General features: G+C 50.2%; 1 protein-coding gene across 1 annotated transcript in view; it reads right to left on the reverse strand.

Annotated features, from left to right (window-relative positions):
- Positions 1-19787, reverse strand: part of VAV2 (vav guanine nucleotide exchange factor 2) — a 149255-nt gene that overhangs the window by 38527 nt on the left and 90941 nt on the right. The window contains 2 exon segments of the mRNA XM_055720424.1: positions 100-168; positions 14388-14446. Of these exon segments, the coding sequence (XP_055576399.1) occupies positions 100-168; positions 14388-14446 (128 nt within the window).

Below are 19787 nucleotides of genomic sequence, written 5' to 3' on the forward strand. Positions count from 1 at the left end.
TCTGAGCCCTGCTGTCAAATTTTATCTGACTTTGCTGGAACTACATCGCAACTTTTCCCTTTTTGTGTCCCCTCCCCGTGAGAAGGCGAGGCCACTTACTCCGCCAGCTCCTCCAAGCTCCGATATACATCGTCATCATTTTCCGTGGTCTCCTCTGACGGGAAGGGCCTGGGGAAGGAAAGGAATGACAGCGTTACTGGTGTCTCACCCCTCGCCGCAGATCCCCTGAAGCCCCAGCTGAACTCAGCCCAGCCCTGAGCATCCCGTTGAGCTGAGGGTGTTTTGGAACAAAACATTCATTGCAAATACATTTTTTTTCCTGTTGGGGTATTAGCTCCCACAACGACATCATCTCTGCTGCTTCCCGCGGGCAGCACTGGGACAGCAGGACGAGAAACCAGGTGGTGAGGCTGGTTCACCGCAGGGCACCGTCTGAGCACTGAAGCGAGGAGCTGCATCGTCTAACAGCATCTCAGAGACCCCGGAGTCTGAGTGACTGCTCCCCGCTGTGCTGGGCTGCACAAATGACTCAGAAATCTAATTCAAATCTGGTGTTGGACTTGTTGAGACAGAGAAACACCCTCTCCTGCACCCATGACGAAGCCTTTCCGTCTGCGAGGTCCTGCCTCGCTGGGCCAGGGCACACCGAGCCACTTCACATGAGCATCTCCCACCACTGCAAGCAGCCAGTGCACCAGAACGAACGAGCCTTTAGGAACCCTGGGCTTCCTCATCTTAACAACTTTGTGATAGCTGAAAAAAGTTAAAACCCTGGGGCTGAGGGACAGGACACCAGAAGGGCAAAAGGAAGGGGGGAGAAAGCAGATTAAAAGAGAACGGGAGGGAAGTAGGGGGGAATACAAGAATTCCTTGGCTCATTCTGAAGTAATAACCAAATAACGTATGAAGGAGATGAAAAATACTGCTTTAATTAAACCCAATGTATTATTGCTGGCACAGGGCCATGGCAGGCTCTGGCTTTGCTGGGGCTGGATGCACCTTGTGACTACGGCTGTGTGGGGCTGGGGTCTCAGCAAGCCGGGCTGCAGCCAGAGAGCCCCGGGAACACAGCTGCAGCGGGGCACCTCGGTCTGTCCCCGTGGCCATCGCAGCGATGGCAGCCGGGGCTCCCCAGGGTAAAAGCCACACAGTGTGGGATGCTGATGCTGTGAGGGAGCAGAACTGGATACACATGAACTTGTAACTGCCCCCAAGAGCAATTTCCTCCTCTGCCCTCCCAGCCTCCCTGTTTCATTATAGATGGCCTCTCCTGGAAGATTTCATACATGGCCTGGCTAGCCCCTGAATGTGCTATTTTTGGATCCTGTCTCTAGCATTAATTTGCCTTCCCTCCTCTGCTACACTTCACCCTTCCTTTGGTGAGCAGCTTCGGACCAAATGTTTTGAAACAGTGCTCAAACCTGCAGCAAGTTCAATTAAAACCACAAGCAGGTGGTGACCCCGGCCATGGAGCAGGAGGGTTTCACACTCCACCAGCTATCGTGGCTGCCGTGCCCACGGGAACAGAGGAGCACCCAAGGCTGGCACATCTAACTGTGCCCATCCGCACTGCGGCAGTGCCGGAGGCAGGAAAGCGATGGGTGGGAAGACGAGACGGGGCTGTGCCTGGTCTCAGAGTCCCATTGCAAGGCAGGTGCTGCTGGGCTATCATCCCGACACCCCAACATCTGGCACAAACAGCTGCCCGTGCATTTGTGAGATGGGGGATGCTTAATTTGGAGAGAAGCTTTGAAGCGTAAAGGTGCAGTGAGAGACCAGGAGGCACCCAGGATCTTTACAAAACATGCGTGTCTGTCCGCGTTTCCTCTGCCCTGCTGTCCCCCCCTGGGGATCAGTGACAAACACAAAAGCCATGTGAAGCGCAGACAAAAAAGCCACCAGCTCTTCCTGCACGTGGCTGAGCCCATCGTGGGAACCGGTCTCGGACCTCAGCCCCGGCAGGCGAAGGGGGACAGCACCTGCTGCCGCAGGGCTACACCGTCCTGCACAGCTCTGGCGAGAAAGGAGAAATTGGAGGTGACCTCTGTTTAAGCACCACTTGTTACAATAATATTTAAAAAAAAATCCACCACAAGGCACAACTTCCTTTCTTTTACATGCCTCTTCAGCTCTTAATCTCTATTTCCTTCTCCAGTGCTCACCATGCCAGAAAGAAAGAAGTAAAAGAGCTATAAAGAATATTAAAATCAGAAACACACATTTCCAACCATAAATCTGGGCTCGAGGTGTAATCAGTTCCTGTGATAAACCCCCCAATGTAAGACAAGGAGAAGCAAAGAGAGAAAAATTTTTTCTAATGAGAGTTTCATGGAGATGGCAACTCCATCAGCCCCCCCAGCTTCACCTTGACCACCGGTAAAGCACCGGAGTGAAAGTCAGGGCAGGGGAGGAATTAGTAACCTGTATCTCTGCAATAGCAGCTACTGGCTAAACAAGGATGCACGGAATGCAATTAGAAGGAAAGTCACACTGAGGAGAGGATTACTGCATGGACCATCTAAAACCTGGAGCTGAAGAATGGCTTTTTGGAGAAAGCCTTGGGTTTGCCCATTGTTTGTGCCTCTCTCCCCAGTGCCCATGCCACACGTGGCTCTGGAGAGGCTCCCCACATCCATCTCCCCCCAGCTCCTCGCCCCTTCCCCAAAACAGGGTACCAGCCCCGAGGCTGCAGGACAAGCCACCTGGGGCTGGGACCGTGCCCTGGGCTTTAGGCAGCTCTTGCCCAAACAGTCTTTGCTCTTCTCCAAAAGCCCTCTATGCAACAACATAATTCAATTTAGCCCTGCTAATTATGGCCGTTATTGAAAATATCTCCCTACTTTGGGCTTAAGCTCCCTTATATATCCATTTATATTATTCTTCACTGAACAGGAAAAATTCATCTTCCAGCAACGAGCCGAGGAGGATGAACCTCCAGCAGCCAGCTACAGAAAAATACACTGAACACTTTTCTACACAGACTCTCACAGGGGGTCAGGGTAGTGCTGGCAGGAGGAGCGGGGTGCACTGCCCAGCCAGCCCGGTCCCATCAATTAATTCCCTGCGTTGCCGGTTTTCCTGCTTCCCATCAGATCACCTTTGTGGCTCCCCACCATGGGCTCATCTTGGGGCAACATCTCCCACTTGAGCTGGCTGCAGAAACAGACCTGACATGGTGGGGAGAGGCTGGGGGAGGAAAGCCCTGCTCTCACTCCTGCCCCACAGGCTCCATGTCCAGGCAATGCTAAGAAGAGCCAACTGGGTGAACTTCTAACCCAGTGTTTCTCACTGGGGCTTCCCTTGTGTATGTCCAGGTCCAGCACAGGATTTGCATTTAGACACCTGTGTGCAGATCATCAGCCTGGCCCCAACCATGCAGGGAGAAGCATCTCCACCTGGCTGGGTGATGGTGCTGCACGTTCCCCAGCCACGAGCTCCCCAAGAGCAATCCCCTTGTTTGCGACCAGCTGGTGTATGTCATTAATTTTTTGAAGAGCAGAAACACTGGAAGTCAAGGGGTCCAAAAGCTACTGATTCCCTGGGAAGTTCTTACGGATCTCCAGGTGCGCTGCAACTTCATACATATATTAAATGCTATAGCTGGGAAAGCCCAACAGTAACGAGTGAAGTATTCTGAGTCCACGGAAACCCAACAGGTTTGCAGAGATCCTAGTTAATTTAAATTCATTTGAAATTTGAAAATATCTCTTGTTTAGTATCATTAGTTAACCACACTCTTTCTTACTCCACTGTCATGAAAACCACCTGCTGAGCCACTTATCCTCCCAGCCTGCGCCTGGGCTGCAGCAAGCCCAGTCCTCCTCAGATGAAGAGCAAAAGCCCCAGCAACATCAAACACCGCTGGAACAGGCTCTCAGAGATAATAAACCTCCCAGAGTAGACTTCTTCACAGAAAAACCCCACAGCATTCAACAGCATCGCTTCCAGAGATCAAAGAAGAGAACGAAAGCAGGATCAATCTGATGTGTTTGTTTTAGAGCCGAAAAGAGAAGAAAAGACCAAGTAATTTGTTATGGCGTTTAGAGCGAGCTTCTCCTCTTGAGGACAAGGTTTACAGCAGATGATCGGTCTCGACATGCAATGCAAAGCACCCCCTTGATCTTACAAAACATTTAGGCTACTTTCTGGGTTGGAGAGCTTGCACACGCACAGCGCACAGCACCCTGCGCAACGCACTCTTGCAAGGCAAGGCAGGAGCAGACCACAGCCATGGTGCATCACACAGAGGAATAATCAATTAATATTTTACGAGGCACCTAATGCAAAAACCCTCCCTTGCTCTCAGCGGATCCATGATCCATGCCACACTGTACCCCCACCAGCTGCCCCCACTGCTCCCCTGCAGTAATCCTTGCTATGGGGGGAAGGCGCACGCCGATGCACTGCCTGGGTGCTCTCTCCTCTGAATTATTTAATGGGAAGAGCCAGGTAAGGCTGTAATTCTAACAGCAATAAGCAGGAAGATTTATTTATTTATGAACACATTTCAGCATCTGGGTGCCTTGCCCTAGCAACTGTTCACCTCTGCAGCACTGTCACAGAGAATAAAGAGGGGCAGGGATGGGGCAGCGTTAGTCTGATGATTTTGCATGGTACCATCTTAGCCTCAAACCCATGTGTGACAGTCCAGGGAGGACCCAGCATGACATACATTCTGTTTTCCCTATCTTCATCCCGATTTCTTGGGGTCAAGCACCAGCCCTGGGAACAGAAAGCCTGGTGAGAAGCAGACAGGGTGGAAACGTTCCCCCCCGCTGCCCTCCATTCCCAAGGAGCTGTTCCCATCCAAGGCTGCCCTCGGTGGAGATCATCTGTCAGGCAGTTCTGCAAGGAGGCTTTCAGGACTTGTGCAAACACCCATGGCAGACTAAAGGAGGTGGTTCATCCCTTACCAGGAGTGGGAATCCTGCCTCCCAACACCAGCACAATAATCTCCCCCCGTTTTCCTAAGTCCAGCAATCACATTTCTGTGTTTTAAAAAGCAGGTGGAGTATGTGACACCCGTGACACCTGAGCTGTTCCCATCTGCTACCCCTTCTGCGAGGGATTTCTTCACAAATGGGGACAGCCATAATCTCAAGCTGCTACAAAGGGGCTTCTACAGCTCTACTGGGATGGACCAGGCTGGGCTGAGTCTTCCTGGCTCAGGATCTGGCAGAAAAAAGTTTCCATAGCATGGTGTCTACAGACCATAACTACACCTTGCAGCAGCTCACAGAACCCATGGCTGGGTGTACAGCTCCTCCGTCAACTCTCTTTTGAAAAAAAGCGTTGTGGCAATACAAAGGAAACCCTTTGTCTATATATGAAATCTGCAATTTCACCAAGATTTCCCACTTCAGGCCATGCTTTCCATGTGAGCCTGGCTGCGGGGTGAGCAGCCTGCTTCGGTCCCGTGCTTAGAGAGGAGCCCGTTGGTCCCACTGCTGAGCTTTAACGCCACTTCAAACCCAAAATCTATTTATCCAGGGGAAACACTCTGACCTCGGCTGTTCATAGCACGTCATTTTGATAGCTCCATCCTTCCCCCTTCCTTTTTCCCTCCTCTTTTTCTCCAGGGTGGTGAGTCACTCTCTGAGCATGGGACCACCCCATCCCCCTGACCGTGGGTCCCCCATCAGCCATCGGTTCTGGCATCCCGGAGCCATAACGGGTCCTCTGGGCGCATTGTCGTGCCTTCACGAGCACAGCGCTCCAGGAGCTGTCCAAAGAAAACCATGGGGGTTTGCAAGACGTTTACACGCAACTGAAAATGCCTTCATCATCATCTTCCATGGGATTCGGTGAATTAAAGCAGCATTTAATGTACTGAGGTACCAAGAGGTGGCTGTGAGCTGATCAGGGGCAGGCAAAGCGGTGATCTGGAGCTGCTTCTCCAGCCCTACTCCTGACCCAGGCAGCACCTCCGAGTCTTGGTTCCCATCCGTGAAATGGGAACAGCGTCAAGAGAATGATTTTGGTAAAGTGCTCTGAGATGGATGAAAACCACGCTATGAATGCCCAAGAGCCATTTTTTTAAAGCAGAGTGGAATCAATTCTCTCCCTGCAGAACAAGACACATTGGAGCATACCAAAAGCTGCTGAATTTAATTAAAATCATACTATTGTGTTACATTACTCATCTCTGGAAAGAAGCACCTCACGCTGTGCCAAATTTTAGAGATGTCTTCTGAAAAATTATGATTTGCTTTTATTTGTGGTCTGGAACTTGCAAAAATTCTCACAAGATTAATTCTGATAGAAATTCAGTGGGGAAACAGCAAGCTACATCATCAGATAACACAAAGATGATGATTTTGCAGGAGAGTACTTACAGCATTTAGCACAGCGCACTGCACAGTGCCCAAGGGTTAGCTGCATGCCCTGCTTTATCTTTAGCTCAAATCTGAACCGAGTATTTCTGGAGACTAGGAGACAAGAAAATAACAGCTCATATAATTTTATGTTTCAACACATTATCACATTTTTTAAAAAATTCTCACGTACCAATGCTTCGGTCAAGAATGTGGTACGATTTTCTCCTCACTTCAGCTCCACGTTGACCATAACAGATGGATAAAATCAAAAGGGGAATCCAGAAACATCTTTCTCATAAAGAAAGGAAAACAAAAAAACAAAAAACAAACCCTCTGGGGTAACAGCACAACCAATCACTAGGAAACGATTTGGCCCTTGTCTCTGACTCAGAAGAAAACTAGATTTGAAAATGCATGGCTGCAAATCAACGGCAAGCGCAGTGAGCAGGGACATCAGCAGCCCTCCCTCCCAGCAGAGCATCCCCATAGCCCTGATGCCACCAGGAACGCGTGAGCAGCAGGTTGGGGAGGAGGGAGGATGCTCTTGCAGCTCACATGCTGGCTTGAAACTGCAGCAGAGCCCAGCACCGGGGCAGGGGTTTTGCACCCACCGTGGATGGAGATGGCCAGAGCCCTCGCCCCGGCCAGCCCCTGCAACTAAGCCAAGCACAGGGTACTGTTAGTCTGCGCAGATGGCACTGGTCACCCGTGGAGCATCAAGATAAATCACAGCCAGGAGGAAAAGACCTGGGACACACCCCACAATGTATAACAACATCCCCACAAGGCTCTGCAATTGCCCAACTTCAGAAAACACTCTGTTAAAACAAAAACCTTGAACGACCCCCCCTGCCCCCCCCCCCCCCCCCCCCCCTTTTTTTAACTTGTAGCAAAACAGCACAAGGAAATTTTTTAGTGGTCCGAGCAGCAGTTTCTCTGGTGTACCTGAGCAGCTGCAATCCTATGAAACACACACCAATAAAAACAAATAAATATCTAAACAGATATTTCTGCCTGCTTCCAGACCAGCACCAGCGCTGCTGACCGCATGCACGCAAGCACCACCAGCACGTCCCAGCCAAGCGGGGTCCTACTGTGCAATGTAAACCAGCTCCAACAGACCACCTGGGCTGAGCAGCACCTTCTGGGGTCCACAAGGAATAAAAAGACATGTGCTTCCCACTCTCCATCAGGGTGCCAAGAGCCGTAAGCACCTGAGTACACCTCTCCCCAGGCACAGCCCCCAGCCCTGAGCCCCCCTGTCCCCCAGCACTGGGATCCCCCACCTCTGAGCCCCCCATTTGGGACCAGCCAAGCCTGAAGTCCTTCTCCATGCCTGGGGCAAGGACTGCGTTTCAGAGAGACCTTTCCAGCGCCTCTGATCACCAGCATACGCACAGACCCTGCACGGGGGAGAAAGCTGTGGTACCCAAAGGTGACATGGTGCAAGGGTGGCCAGTGACACATGAGGGAACCCTGAGAGACGCATGACACGGGCCAAGGCCATGAGCAATGACAAGGCAGGTGCACCCCAAAAACCCGCAAGCCCCACACGTGGCTATTAAGCAGAGCTGTGCACATCAGAACTGTATCTTCATTACGTGAAGCTGCTGGTGGGGAGGGGGTGAGAGAAACTGCCTTTGCTTTTACTAGCAGATGCTTACGGGGTGACCTCAGCATCTCCCAAGCCTACAAAGCAGCCGCACAGGAAAACATGTCAATGATATTTTTCAGACTCTCTTAGGAGCAAGTCTTTGAGGATACACGCTTGCCAAAATAAACGTGTTAAAAACATTTTTAGCTGGAAAGGAACTGCTTTTAGCCAATGATCTTGCTTATTGACAAAGGAAGAAGCTTTACAGTCACTCCTAAAGGTTTGTCTGTGTCACAAGAAACCATCTCCCCTCGGCCCCTGGCTTGTGAGGTCTGTGGCTGAACCTCTGTGGGTTTGTGCTGGTCAGTCAGTCCCAGGACTGGTCCCAGTCCCAGACTCCTTAGAGCACTGGAGCACGCTGCACAGCAGCCATACACATTTCCAGACATGGGTTCCTTCCACAGCCTTCTCCATCCATTTTATAGCAACACTTAAAGCACGTACAATGGATACACGACGGCAGTAAAAAAAGTAATGGGCAGGGTGCAATTACAGAGCACACCTTGGCAATGAATAAAACAGTCCTTGTAAAACCAACCTTACAGATGAGGTCCTGTAACTACCTCCTCATCAGAAGACACTCCAGGACTTAATCGCTAGCGACTTTAATTGCTTGCCATTTTCACACACAGCTGGAACTGCCTCCTGCGTTAAGCTACCGTCCCCAGGGACCAGGAGAGCAGAGACCAAATCTGATCAGCATGAAGCCTCCATCATGCTGGAGAATCTTTGCAAATTCCATAAAGATTTTTCCGTATCTCCCTTCTCTCCTCTAGGACAGCAACGGGAGCATCTCCTTGATCAGCTATGCCAGAACTTGTGCCACCCCATCTTTTCCAAGAAGTGGGATTTGCTGGCAGGGTCACAAAGTCTCCTTTACATGGTCACCCCCCCAACAAACATAAGAGAACCCCCCTACTGTAGCGGGGCTCCGTCAGATGGCAAAACAGATTTAAGTCATGAAACCTGGACAAAACTCTGGGTTTAATTCTGAACTGGTGGATGAAACGCTGAGGAGTTTCCAGATCAAACTGACACACGCTGGGAGCAGGCACACACGTGTTCTGCAGGGCAGGGGCTGGGAGCTGCCCGCATGGGTCCAGCTCCACGTGCCCCCTCTGCCCCTCTCCTGCGGGCAGGCAGGGCACTGCATGGGGCACCACTGCTCGCTCCACACGGGAACGTCACAGCCCCGTGAACGGTGCAGACGGGATGCTTACGACTCTCCCTTCCCATCCCTCCTCCCTTTCACCCCCACACACATCCTGATATTATTGGCAAGCCCTTAAGTACAGAAACTCGAGGGCTGATAATGCTGCAAACCTCAATTTGAGCCTGTCAGTCTGTTTTAATAGTTTACCTGGGCAAAACTGCTGGCAAAGCAATGCTGAACCTCATCAGCAAGGCACGGGGTTTGCAGGCAAAGCAGGGCGGTAGGAAAGTCTCCTCTGAGTTAAATTCTCACTGATGGAAGGATGCTGGTACAGCTCATTTAGTCGCTTTGAACTTGCCTGGAGGTGGCTCCGACCTGGGCTAATCCCAGCATCGAGCTTCTCTCCTCTCATCTCACTATCTGCATTGTCGAGATGGGCAACACGGAGCCACGATGGCCTTGACACTGGTCTGCACTCAACAGGGTGCCTGCAGGCAACCGAGCCCTGACACCCACCTGGCACTGGATCTGCAGGGGGTCAGAGAAGCACTGGGACCGGCACCAGCCCATCCTCTGGGCAGCCAGGAGGGTTCTTCTCCTTTGCTGATGCTCCCAGTCTCCTGTAAGCGGAATGGCAAACCCCAGCTCTTTGTGTAGGGGACGGTGAGGGGACACCCCCGCACCCCAGAGCAAAGCTGCCCTGCAGCCGCCAGCAGGCAACAGGCAGCTCCCCCCAAGGGCTTGCCCTCAGCTGCCAGCACATCTGCTCCATCACCTCAGGGCTGGTGACATGCAGAGGTTAAACACCAAGAGAACAAGCATTTTGACTTCTACTTATGCCGTTATGTCTTTGTTTAAATGCAAGGTAAACCTCAGCCCAGGGTGAGGGGCTGCCCTTGCTGTGTTTGCCTGGAGGGAAAACTGATGTTATTCATTCTTCCAACAAGCTCGGGCCAGACACCGACCCAAGGAGGTCTTGCCTTGGCCCCCAGGATGGGGAAAACACAACCATTCCCTTCTCCTTCCCTCCACCAGCCAGCCAACACACTGCCACTGGTCCCACAGGAGAAAACCTCCTCCTGACAAACAGGATTCAGCCCTCCTCCCCGTTTGCAAATACTTTAAATCGACTTTATTAACTGAGTGCCTTCTGAAGAAAGTCGCTGAGAGGTTCAGTTCATATATAAAGGATTTATTTAGATTAAGAGCCTTAGTAAAAGGCCCCTGAACATGCTAACTCCTTCCCGTTTTCAGATGGTTTCACTGTGCACACATTAAAAATGCATGCAGGCAGCAAGAGCCAATATTCCTTAACCTCCTGCTTTGCTTGCAAAACTCTGCTTCCAGGAAAAACATCTATCTTGGGGAGATGAAAAAACACATGCCCCCTCTGCTCACAGCTCGCCTTCAGCCCATGGAGCTTGCTAGCATGAGGTGGACAACGGCCGGAGCCCAGAGGATGCTGGAATGTACCATGGACAACAGGGAAAAGCCATGGCTGCAGCAGGGAAGTTTTAAGGAAAACAAAAAAAAAAGCTTTAAGAAAAAAAATAAAATCCTGGTTTATTGAGTCCTGCAGCAAGAAGTCCTATTGTCCTCTGGAGAGCTGAGTTTGCTTAAGAAAACTTGGCAAGGGAATGAAAACCGATGCTCCAGAGCACGGGAGAACCTGTGCACGTACGACCACGCTGTTTCTGCCTGCTACAAAATCCTCCTGCCTGGCTTGGAAGCATTTCGTGCCAGCCACTGTGAGAATGGGGCGATGGACTTGAGCTGTGGGTTGGGGCTGTGGTCGAAATTCCTGACGTCCTGGCTGTCAAAGAAAGGCTCCTTGTTCAGAGAGCGCCACGGATGGGCAAGGTGCACAGCGGCAACTTCTCACTGGGACCGCCAACAGTCCTCCAGACAGATGGGGAAAGGCTAAGAAACAGTAACAGTTAAAAAAAAAATCCCCTCTCCTTAGACGGGTGATGCTCCACAGTGAGGATCTTTTCTTTGTCCCCACAGCCAGCCTCATAAAATGATGCATGGATAGAAAAAAAAAAAAAACAGGAAAAGGGTATTATCCCGTTCCTGCAGAACCTGTGCTCCCGCAGGAGACCAAGAGGCAGGGCTCCATCTCCCACAAGCCCGGTGCACAAAGGCATTTTTTACTTCCCCATTTCTGAGCCGGGAAAATCAAAGGTACGAAACTAAGGGATTTTCCCAGGGCCACGTACAGCACCGGGGGCAGAGCCAACACCCACAGGTAGTTCCATGCATCCACTTTCCCTTCAGGACACATCCTTAGCCACAAAACCATCTTTCCTCTGTACACCTTACATTAAAGAAAGAAAATACACCTTTTTCTAGGACACACCAAAAAAAATCTTTTTATACACAGGGCACTACCCCAGAAATAACCCAGTGGTAGCAGTCCTCACAACTACACGCTTCTTTAGCGGGAAAACATCGCTTGCGCTGCTTGCACAGCCTCGTGCAAGCGAGAAATCTGTTTCTGCAACCGTGAGAGGCCATCACCTGCTAGAAGGCACGTCAGTGCTGGAGGCTGACGCTGTTTTCTGCAGGACTTCTGAAACCTGCAGCTGGGACTAGAACAGATCAGGAGGGGGAAGACGCAGCACGGGCTGTAGCTACAGCTGCAAGAGATTAAGCCCAGCCTTAGCAGCGTGCTGCAATGCAAACAAAACATTGCATTCGAGATTATTTTTTGCCATGTTTTGCTGCTTGTAGCTTGTTTCTTGGAAGGAACGCTCTGTCATCTCAACATAGCTATCCTGATAGCTATCTGATTTACTTTGTAAAACAGGGTTTCTCTGGCAAGGTTCATGTATCCAGAAATTATTAAGATTGAAAGACTTTTTTTTTTCCACTGAATTGCGTATGAGATTGATTTTTATTTTTCTACCCTATATGCCATGGAACTTATTTAAGGACAAGTAATAGGCTTTGGGATTTATTTCACTCTTAATTTGCGTGCTTCTGCTTCTGAGACCCTAAAATAGGGGTTGGAGCAGAGCCACATTCATGCTGTGGGGCTGAAGACCGCAGAATCCATATACCATCCTAATTACACTGTATTTACCATGGTTTTGAGCACCATGCCTAAGCCAACAAGACTCTCTGCATTTATTTCAATAGCAGCATCTTCACTGAGGAAGGGAAGGGTAGGGACCCCAATCGTCAGTGGGGACCCCAGTGAGCGGAGGGCAGTGGGGGCCAACGTGAGCATCCCTTCAGGGAGCCAGAGCTGCAGCTGGTTCCCACAGATTAAATTAATTCATCTGAGATTAGTTTCTGTCATTGAGGCTTTTGTGATAGTGTAGCAAGAAATCATCTAATTAGAAAGGAAAAAACATGCAGCAATGGACAAAGCAAGGGCTCTCTGACTGCAGGAGACAGCGGTGATGGGAGGGGACACCCCCTGGGGGGGCATTTTCCAGCTAATGGAGTAACAGCGTTTTCTGTTCTTGCAGTGCTGGCAATGGGGAGGAGAAGCAGGGATAATACGCAGGAAAACAGAGTTAGAAGCAAAGACACACTAAGCTCTGTGCTATTCTTGTGTAATTACAGTGCAAAGGCTTCCAAGATAAGGGATTTCAGTGGGAACCATGAACACTCGCTGTTAAATGAATGAGAAAAATCCACATATCCACAAGAATAGCAAAGCCTCCCTGTCCCTGGATCCCAGCTATCGCCCAACCCGCCCATCCCTGGCAGCGGGAGACCTCAACGGGAACAACAATGCTTCAGCCAAAGTCTTCCCAGAAGACAGCCAGCTCATTCATCCCCTGAACTGACACCAGGACCTCCGTGCCTAGGAAAGGGCTTGGCCAGGGGTGAGTGACACACTGCAACCTCCTCCAGCAATGCCCCGAGACTTAAACACAGCCCTTGCCAAGACACTGCAGCTCCTGCACCCGGCTTCCCCCCTTACTCCCTGCCTCCCAACGCCTTGGGTGCTCTCTTCCCTTAAAATAATAATCACTGCAGGCTTCTCCAGGACTTGGGGCTATCCTTAATAATAAACAGTCCTTAACTTACAGCACGCCTTTATTCCTCCAGCCTTCACCCCCTGAATCTCCCCCCAGTCCTTGTGGGATCTGTCAGGTCTGTGTTTAACAGATGGGAAGGCTCCGAGTTGGTTTTACACGTGAAAAGCTGTTCCCCTCCAGCAATACGAGTGCAGTTGAGGCAGCAAAAAAAAAAAGTTCCAACAGTGGAAATTGTGGCGTGGGGTGGTGGGCACGGGCGGCAGGGCTAGAGGGAAAGCTGGAGCCCCATCCAGCCTGCACCCTGCACCCTGGCTGTGGCTGTGGCTGTGCCTGGCCCTGGGATGCGGCCGCAGACCAGTGCCACGCTATGTCCTGACTGGAACAGCAGCAAGACACGTTCTGCACAGAAAAGTAAATGTGTTCTATAGCTGGGGAAACAAACACACACACCCCAGAAAAAAGGAAAGGTACTTTAGGCTAAGAACTCTTCCCAGTCATGGTTCTATTAAGAAGACGTTGCCAGATTAAGAATAAAACCCCACACTAACAAGAAAACCAATTGCAAACCAATTTTGCAGGGAATTGAACAAAGACCAGGATAACAGCTCTACCTAATAGGACTGTCTGCTGTTTTTAATTCCTTCTCCATTGCTCCTTCGATTAGCAGGGGAGGAGGGGCCCCGGCAGCTGGGCAGCCCACCCTGGGTGCCAGGGCCAAGTTACTTACTAACCCTCATCACCCACTCAGCAATGACGTGCCTTGCTCAAAGCCAGGAATAAATTTCTCCTTGGGCACTTCTGCAGAGAGCAGGGCAGGGGACGGTTGGGGACAGGGGTGACACCAGCGCTCCCGGGGCAGGGCAACAGGGATGGCCATTGCTGGCGTTCCTGGGATCCCAGCCCATTGCTGGCGTTCCTGGGATCCCAGCCCATTGCTGGCGTTCCTGGGTCCCAGCCCTCGGCTGCACAGCCCCTGCAGAGGGGACCTGAGCGACATCTCCAGCAAGAGACAGGCAAACCCACCCTGCCACCCTCCCCAGCAGGCGTGTTGCCCACAGCTTGTGACATTTTCACTTATTTTATTTGTAAACTATTCCTGAGCAGCCTGTAAGGTGCTTTTACAAGTGCCCTACCTACATCCCCAAGGCATCCGTGATGTCTGTTTAACCCTAATATGTGTGGCTTCTAACGATTCTGATGTGATTAAAATACTAGGAATATGGATGGGGAGAAATGTTATTTAAAGCATCGTATTGAAAGGTTCTTACCTAATTCCTTTGGTTTGAGCAATACTGTGGAAGGAGAGTCTGGATACTGCAGAGATCACCTGAAAATGAGAGAAAAAGATGCTGGTGTGCTTACTGAAGTCAGCGAACCCACAGCCTGGTATTTGGAGCTGAATATCCACTGAAATGGATGTGCTCCAGTCTTCCCCATCAGTGTCACAGTACGTCACCACCAGGGCTTGGAGGACACCATCAGTGCAAACGCTGCTTTTGATTTTACCACTGAGCATAAAAGACATGTGACCCTCAGCTACAAAGATACCCACTCAACAGCACCATCCGAGGGAACTCCATCCTGCCGCTCCTGTAACACACCCAGACCTGCTCCAATAGGTTTTGTGTAACACTGAGAACCACTGAAGAACCCCTCTTACTTTGTATTTTATTGCAAAAGGTTTGTAATTCCTTTCATCTCTCCCCACACAAGATGATCTTATTGAGGCAAACTCGCCATGACCAGATGGTTTTGACTTCTTGCATTTCAATAAAGATGCATCACCAGTTTGTCAGAGGCGAGTGCAGACCATCACCCTTTTCCAGTGGAAAACCCCCAGAAGTCATTCAACAGTGAAATATTTTCACCAGCATCACAATTAGGAACAGTAAAGCCACGAGCTTTTTCCAAAACCTCTCCTTTTTGATGGAAGTTTTAATCGCTAAGCAGAATTTTCAATGAAGACAAACAAAGAATTGTTTTAGTCCCTTATAGATATAAACCATGTTTTACTCTTTCTCATATTCATCATTTCAAAGCTAGATTGAGAAAACAAACGTATTATTTTTGGACTGGTTTCCCATCCACAGGAATGAATAGAGATGCCTGCATCCAGGACACAGATAAAGGGCATCTTGAGCGGTTCCTGCTGCCCAGGGCCCCGAGCCCCGGGCTCTCCTCCAGGCACGCAACCCCAACACCATGGGGGCTGCTGCTGCACCCAACCCAGCCACGAGGCACCCATTAGTGCTGCTTTCCTTAGGGACCGTGTGTCCCCGTGCTGAGGGACGCTTCCCTGGTTTGCTAAGCCACCTTCGCATCCATCACCCAGGGGAGCACGTGCCCTAAGAGAGCGAGTGCCTGACTTCTCTCCTGGGACTACTGTTGGTCCTTGAAGCCTCCCTCCCTCCCACATTGTTATTCCAAAACATCAGAGTCAGGACGTGGATCCTCATGCAAAACCTCGCTGCAAGAGGCATGCCAGCACCAGGCTTGTTTGGGGGGATGCACACACGCAGCTCCTCGGGACTGCGCTGGAGCCTGAGCTCCTCCTGCTCCAAACCCCGTCTTCTCCTCCCTACTTCTGAAACCTTCATCCCTCTCATTTTTCTTTTCTTTTACCACTGCCAGGAACTCTAGCCTGGCCGTGGGCCGCCGGTGCCCCACGCATGGACCCAAAGTTGCGGCAGCAACAAGGAACAAGGGAGCGGCCACAGTTGCAGTTGACTTTCACACGGAGAACAGAGATGCTAATTATTCAAGAAGACCAGAGAGACCCTAAGAATATCAAAAGTTGGCCAAGTTTCTCCCTGGTATAAAGTGTCACATAAATGCTATGCAGCAAGGAGATCCAGAGCAAGAGGGAATTCTCCTCGCACCTTTGCAATGCCCCCGTGCAATACTTCTAGCAAAAGAAGCCTTTACCAAAGCATTCTTCCACTTTTTTTTTTTTTTTTTTTTAAGGTGTTGCCCCTGACATTTCGAACAGAGGATGGGGATAAAGGCAAAGCATTACTTTTGCTACTGCTGTCACAAGCATATTTTGGCCTATTTCTCATTCTTGGGAGTCCATGTGGATGGCTACCAGACTGCCCCCCCTGCATGCCTGGTTTTACACAGATGCCCTGGAGCCACTGATCACAGACCATAATTACTGCGCAACTAGAAGAGAAAATGTAAACTTTCTCAAGCAGAAATGCAGTGCCGCGAACGTAAATGCAATGAAGTTCCTTTTACTGTAACCTACCAAAAAAAGCAGCACGGAGAAAGGTTGGCTGCTTCTGGAAAAGGTGCTTCAGCCACACACTGTCCTGCCAGCCAGCTCCCAGTGCCAGCCGGCGACGTTCCCAGCTCCATTTCGGGAAGGTGTTAAGCAAGCCTGGCTCTCCACGTCCCTCTCACACCCCTACCTCTGGCCGCTCTCTCCTCTGCTCTGGCTTTGAGAAACATCAAGCCAAGACATGGCTTCTGGTCATGTCATGATTCAGTGAGCAAACCTGCTTTGGAGAAACCGGAGCTCAGCCCCTTTGGAAGAAGGCAGCCCTGCCTGCGAGCTCCACGCAAACCATGTCCCCCCGAGTGCTCTGGAAGCGCATGCTGTCTTATCAGTCTGCATTTTCAAATAAAGGTGGCTTTGCCTTCAGAAATGACAGGAACAGCAACAGGAGGAAGCAGGTTAAAACATAACCGGAGTCAAAGAAATCAGGTCTTACTGCCCAAATTGTCAGCAACCTAAAGCACTGCTCTGGACATGTTATTAAATCTCTCTGAGCCACAGTCTCCCACCTCTAAAATTCTCCGCAGTTCGGGAGAGGAGTTGGGGCTGAGTTCATCAGCATCCATGAAAGGCGCCAGGGCTCACCAAGGCTCAGAGCATCGCTGCTGGCAAGTGGTACCTGCAAAAGCCGAGCCCAAAGAGGGCGCAGAGCTGGAAAGCCCACCGGCACCCCCAGTCCCACTCCACCAGGCTTAAAATAGGCAAAGGGAAGTCCTAGACTGATTGAATGAGTCTCTTCTGCAGTTTATTATTAGACTTCTCAAGTGAAAAATCAGTTTATGAATCAGACGGCTATACCACAGGGTTTGACTTCCAGGGAAATTTAAGAGAAAAAGCTCACTGTTCTCTACACCAACAATTTTTGCTTTGTTCTTTTATGAAAAGCCCCAAGCGCTGAACATCCTGGCACATCAAAGCCTGGGACCTGGTTCCAGCGATGAGCCAGCATGCGCAGACACGCTTGCTTACGCTTAGGCTCCCAAATTGATGCTCAGGTACATAAAGCAAAGCGACCCACTTTGAGGGACCAGGTACAAAGAACCTCCACAAAGCTTGGCACCTCCAAAAGCAAGGCTGAACAGTAACTGTCCCCATATCAGCCAGTGTTTTTCCAACAACAGCTCCCGCCGAGGCAGCAGCCAAGAGCGAGAAAAGCCAAGTGCAACCCCAGCTCCTCTTACAGCTCCCGCGCTCCAGCCTGCCAGCCCCTAGCCAGGGAAATGCTTAAGCATGCGCTTAAGAATAAGTAATCCTCTCAATTTCAACAGGATTAAACAACATTCTTAAAAGTAAGTCAATCCTAAAGTGTTTGGCTAAACTGTGTCTCATTTTCCCTGTAAAGCAGCTTCTTATTTGCAGAGAAATTCAGTGATATTTCCTGCCGCTCCCAGCTCCCGTCCCCAGGATCTGCCTCGCTACGCACCCACGCGGCCGCTGGCATGAGGGGTCCCCGACCAAGCCTCAGGCTTTTTGTTCCTCCTGCAATACCAGGACATATCACAACTAATGCAGCTATGACACTAAGTGGAATTATAGTTCACTGGTTATTTATACCTCCCTTTTCCTTTCTGGCTGCCTGGAATTGCAGAGGCTTTGTTTCCCCAAGGCAGATGGTATAACCAAAAAAGATTTCTTGCTGTGGGGTATCTGTCCCCTTCAGATTTATGCTGATTATTTCATACACTCAGATCTTTGGGTTTCCCCTCTTAAAATTAACCTGCTGCTCGAAACTGGGAATCCAGCAGAAGCAAGGCTGCTGCATCCTGGAAGTGCTCCTGGAGCATACTGGGAGCAATAGCATCCAGACGTGCTGGTCCCTTGGACCACACTGGGAAAGGCTACGATGACCAAAATGACATCACGCCCAGAGCCAGTGCTCCGGCTCAGTTGGTGGGGTGGCACTGGGGGCTCTGCCGCCCCATCCCAAGGCAGCGATGTCCCAGGGGAAAGCACCTGATGTCCCGGGGGAAAGCACCCGATGTCCCGGGGGAAAGCACCCTGCTCAGCACTGGCAGACGACAGCGTTACTGAAGTCATTTGAACACGCTGCTTGGGAACACAACACTTTCATCTGTGTGTTTGTCTTCCGGGAGAAGGAGGGCTGTAGGCTTAAACAACAGGGGCTTATGTAGATTATTATTACTTCTCCAGCCATTTCTCAATGTAATTTCCTCCCAAAAACCTGCATTCAGTATGCAAACATTACCGTACCACAAAAGCTATAGCTAAATGAGATGCCAGATGCAGAGCTGCCAAGGTTTGCAGTGCAGGTGATGTACAGATAAACTTTCCCTACAGTCGACCTGCAAAGGGTTACTGGGAAATTTCTGGTGGTTTCACCATGAAAGGTGAGGGATGCCCTTCACATTCCTGACGTTCCAGTTTGCCTTGTATTTTTAGACGTGGGCTAAATCCAAACACCCAGCTGATCATTTACCAACCAGCGCCCTGCACAGAATGAGATCATTGCTGTGAACCAACGGAACCAGGAACGGAGCACGAGGGCCACGCGCATGATTTCAGAGGCTGAGCATCACACGGCTCGTGGAGACCCTAATTTGAAAAGCCACCAAGTTGTGCATGTCATGAGGAAGTCAGAAAGAAAAAAGAAAAAAAAAAAAAAAAAAAAGAGGGTGGGGGTGGGGTGGGGGTGTGGCCAGGAAAGAAAAATCAAGTTTCAAACTGGTTTTCTTACATTCACTGGTCACTTTGCAAGAAGCCTAAGTAAAGAAATGAGATTTTTGAAAAGAAAAAACAAAACCACACCACCATCATAAGAAATTAACCACTTTTCTCCTTCCTTATTACCAACACTTTATTTCGGGAACTACAGATTAAAAAACAAACTAAAGCAAAACAAAAGATAAATTATTATGCTTACTGCTCTTCTGTTTCCTCCAGCATTGTTTATTGCTGATGGTATCTGCGCATCTAGAAAACTCTCAAATAAACTCTCTCCTTATTTGAAAAAACAAACTGAGCCAGCTGGGCTGGGGAACACTTTGCCTACGAGGAATTCCCCAGCTCCCTGTGCCCTGAGCGTGGCTGCAGAGCCCCAGCGAGCTGCAGGGGCTACATCCAGGCTCCAGCATGTGCTGAGCCCCCGCAGGGACACCCATTCCCAGAACAAGCCAGTATTGGCTTCTAAGCAAACCAGGAGCTCTGCACAGCAGTGGGAAGTCTGGGCAGAGACGTCGATGCTGCCACCTCCGCACACAGCCTGCTGAAGGGGAGGTGGTTTTAGAGCCTGAAATTACACAGAGTAATATTCTGGTTTTCCCCCGAACTCATGAAGGGTGAAAGAAATTGTCAGGTCAAACATCCCCAGCCTCCGTGTGGGTCGAGACTGGACCCCAAATTCAGAGACAAGCTGGATAAAGTATTTCTGAGT

The sequence above is a fragment of the Falco cherrug genome, chromosome 9, assembly GCF_023634085.1.
Source record: "Falco cherrug isolate bFalChe1 chromosome 9, bFalChe1.pri, whole genome shotgun sequence".
In the NCBI taxonomy this organism is placed as follows: domain Eukaryota; kingdom Metazoa; phylum Chordata; class Aves; order Falconiformes; family Falconidae; genus Falco; species Falco cherrug.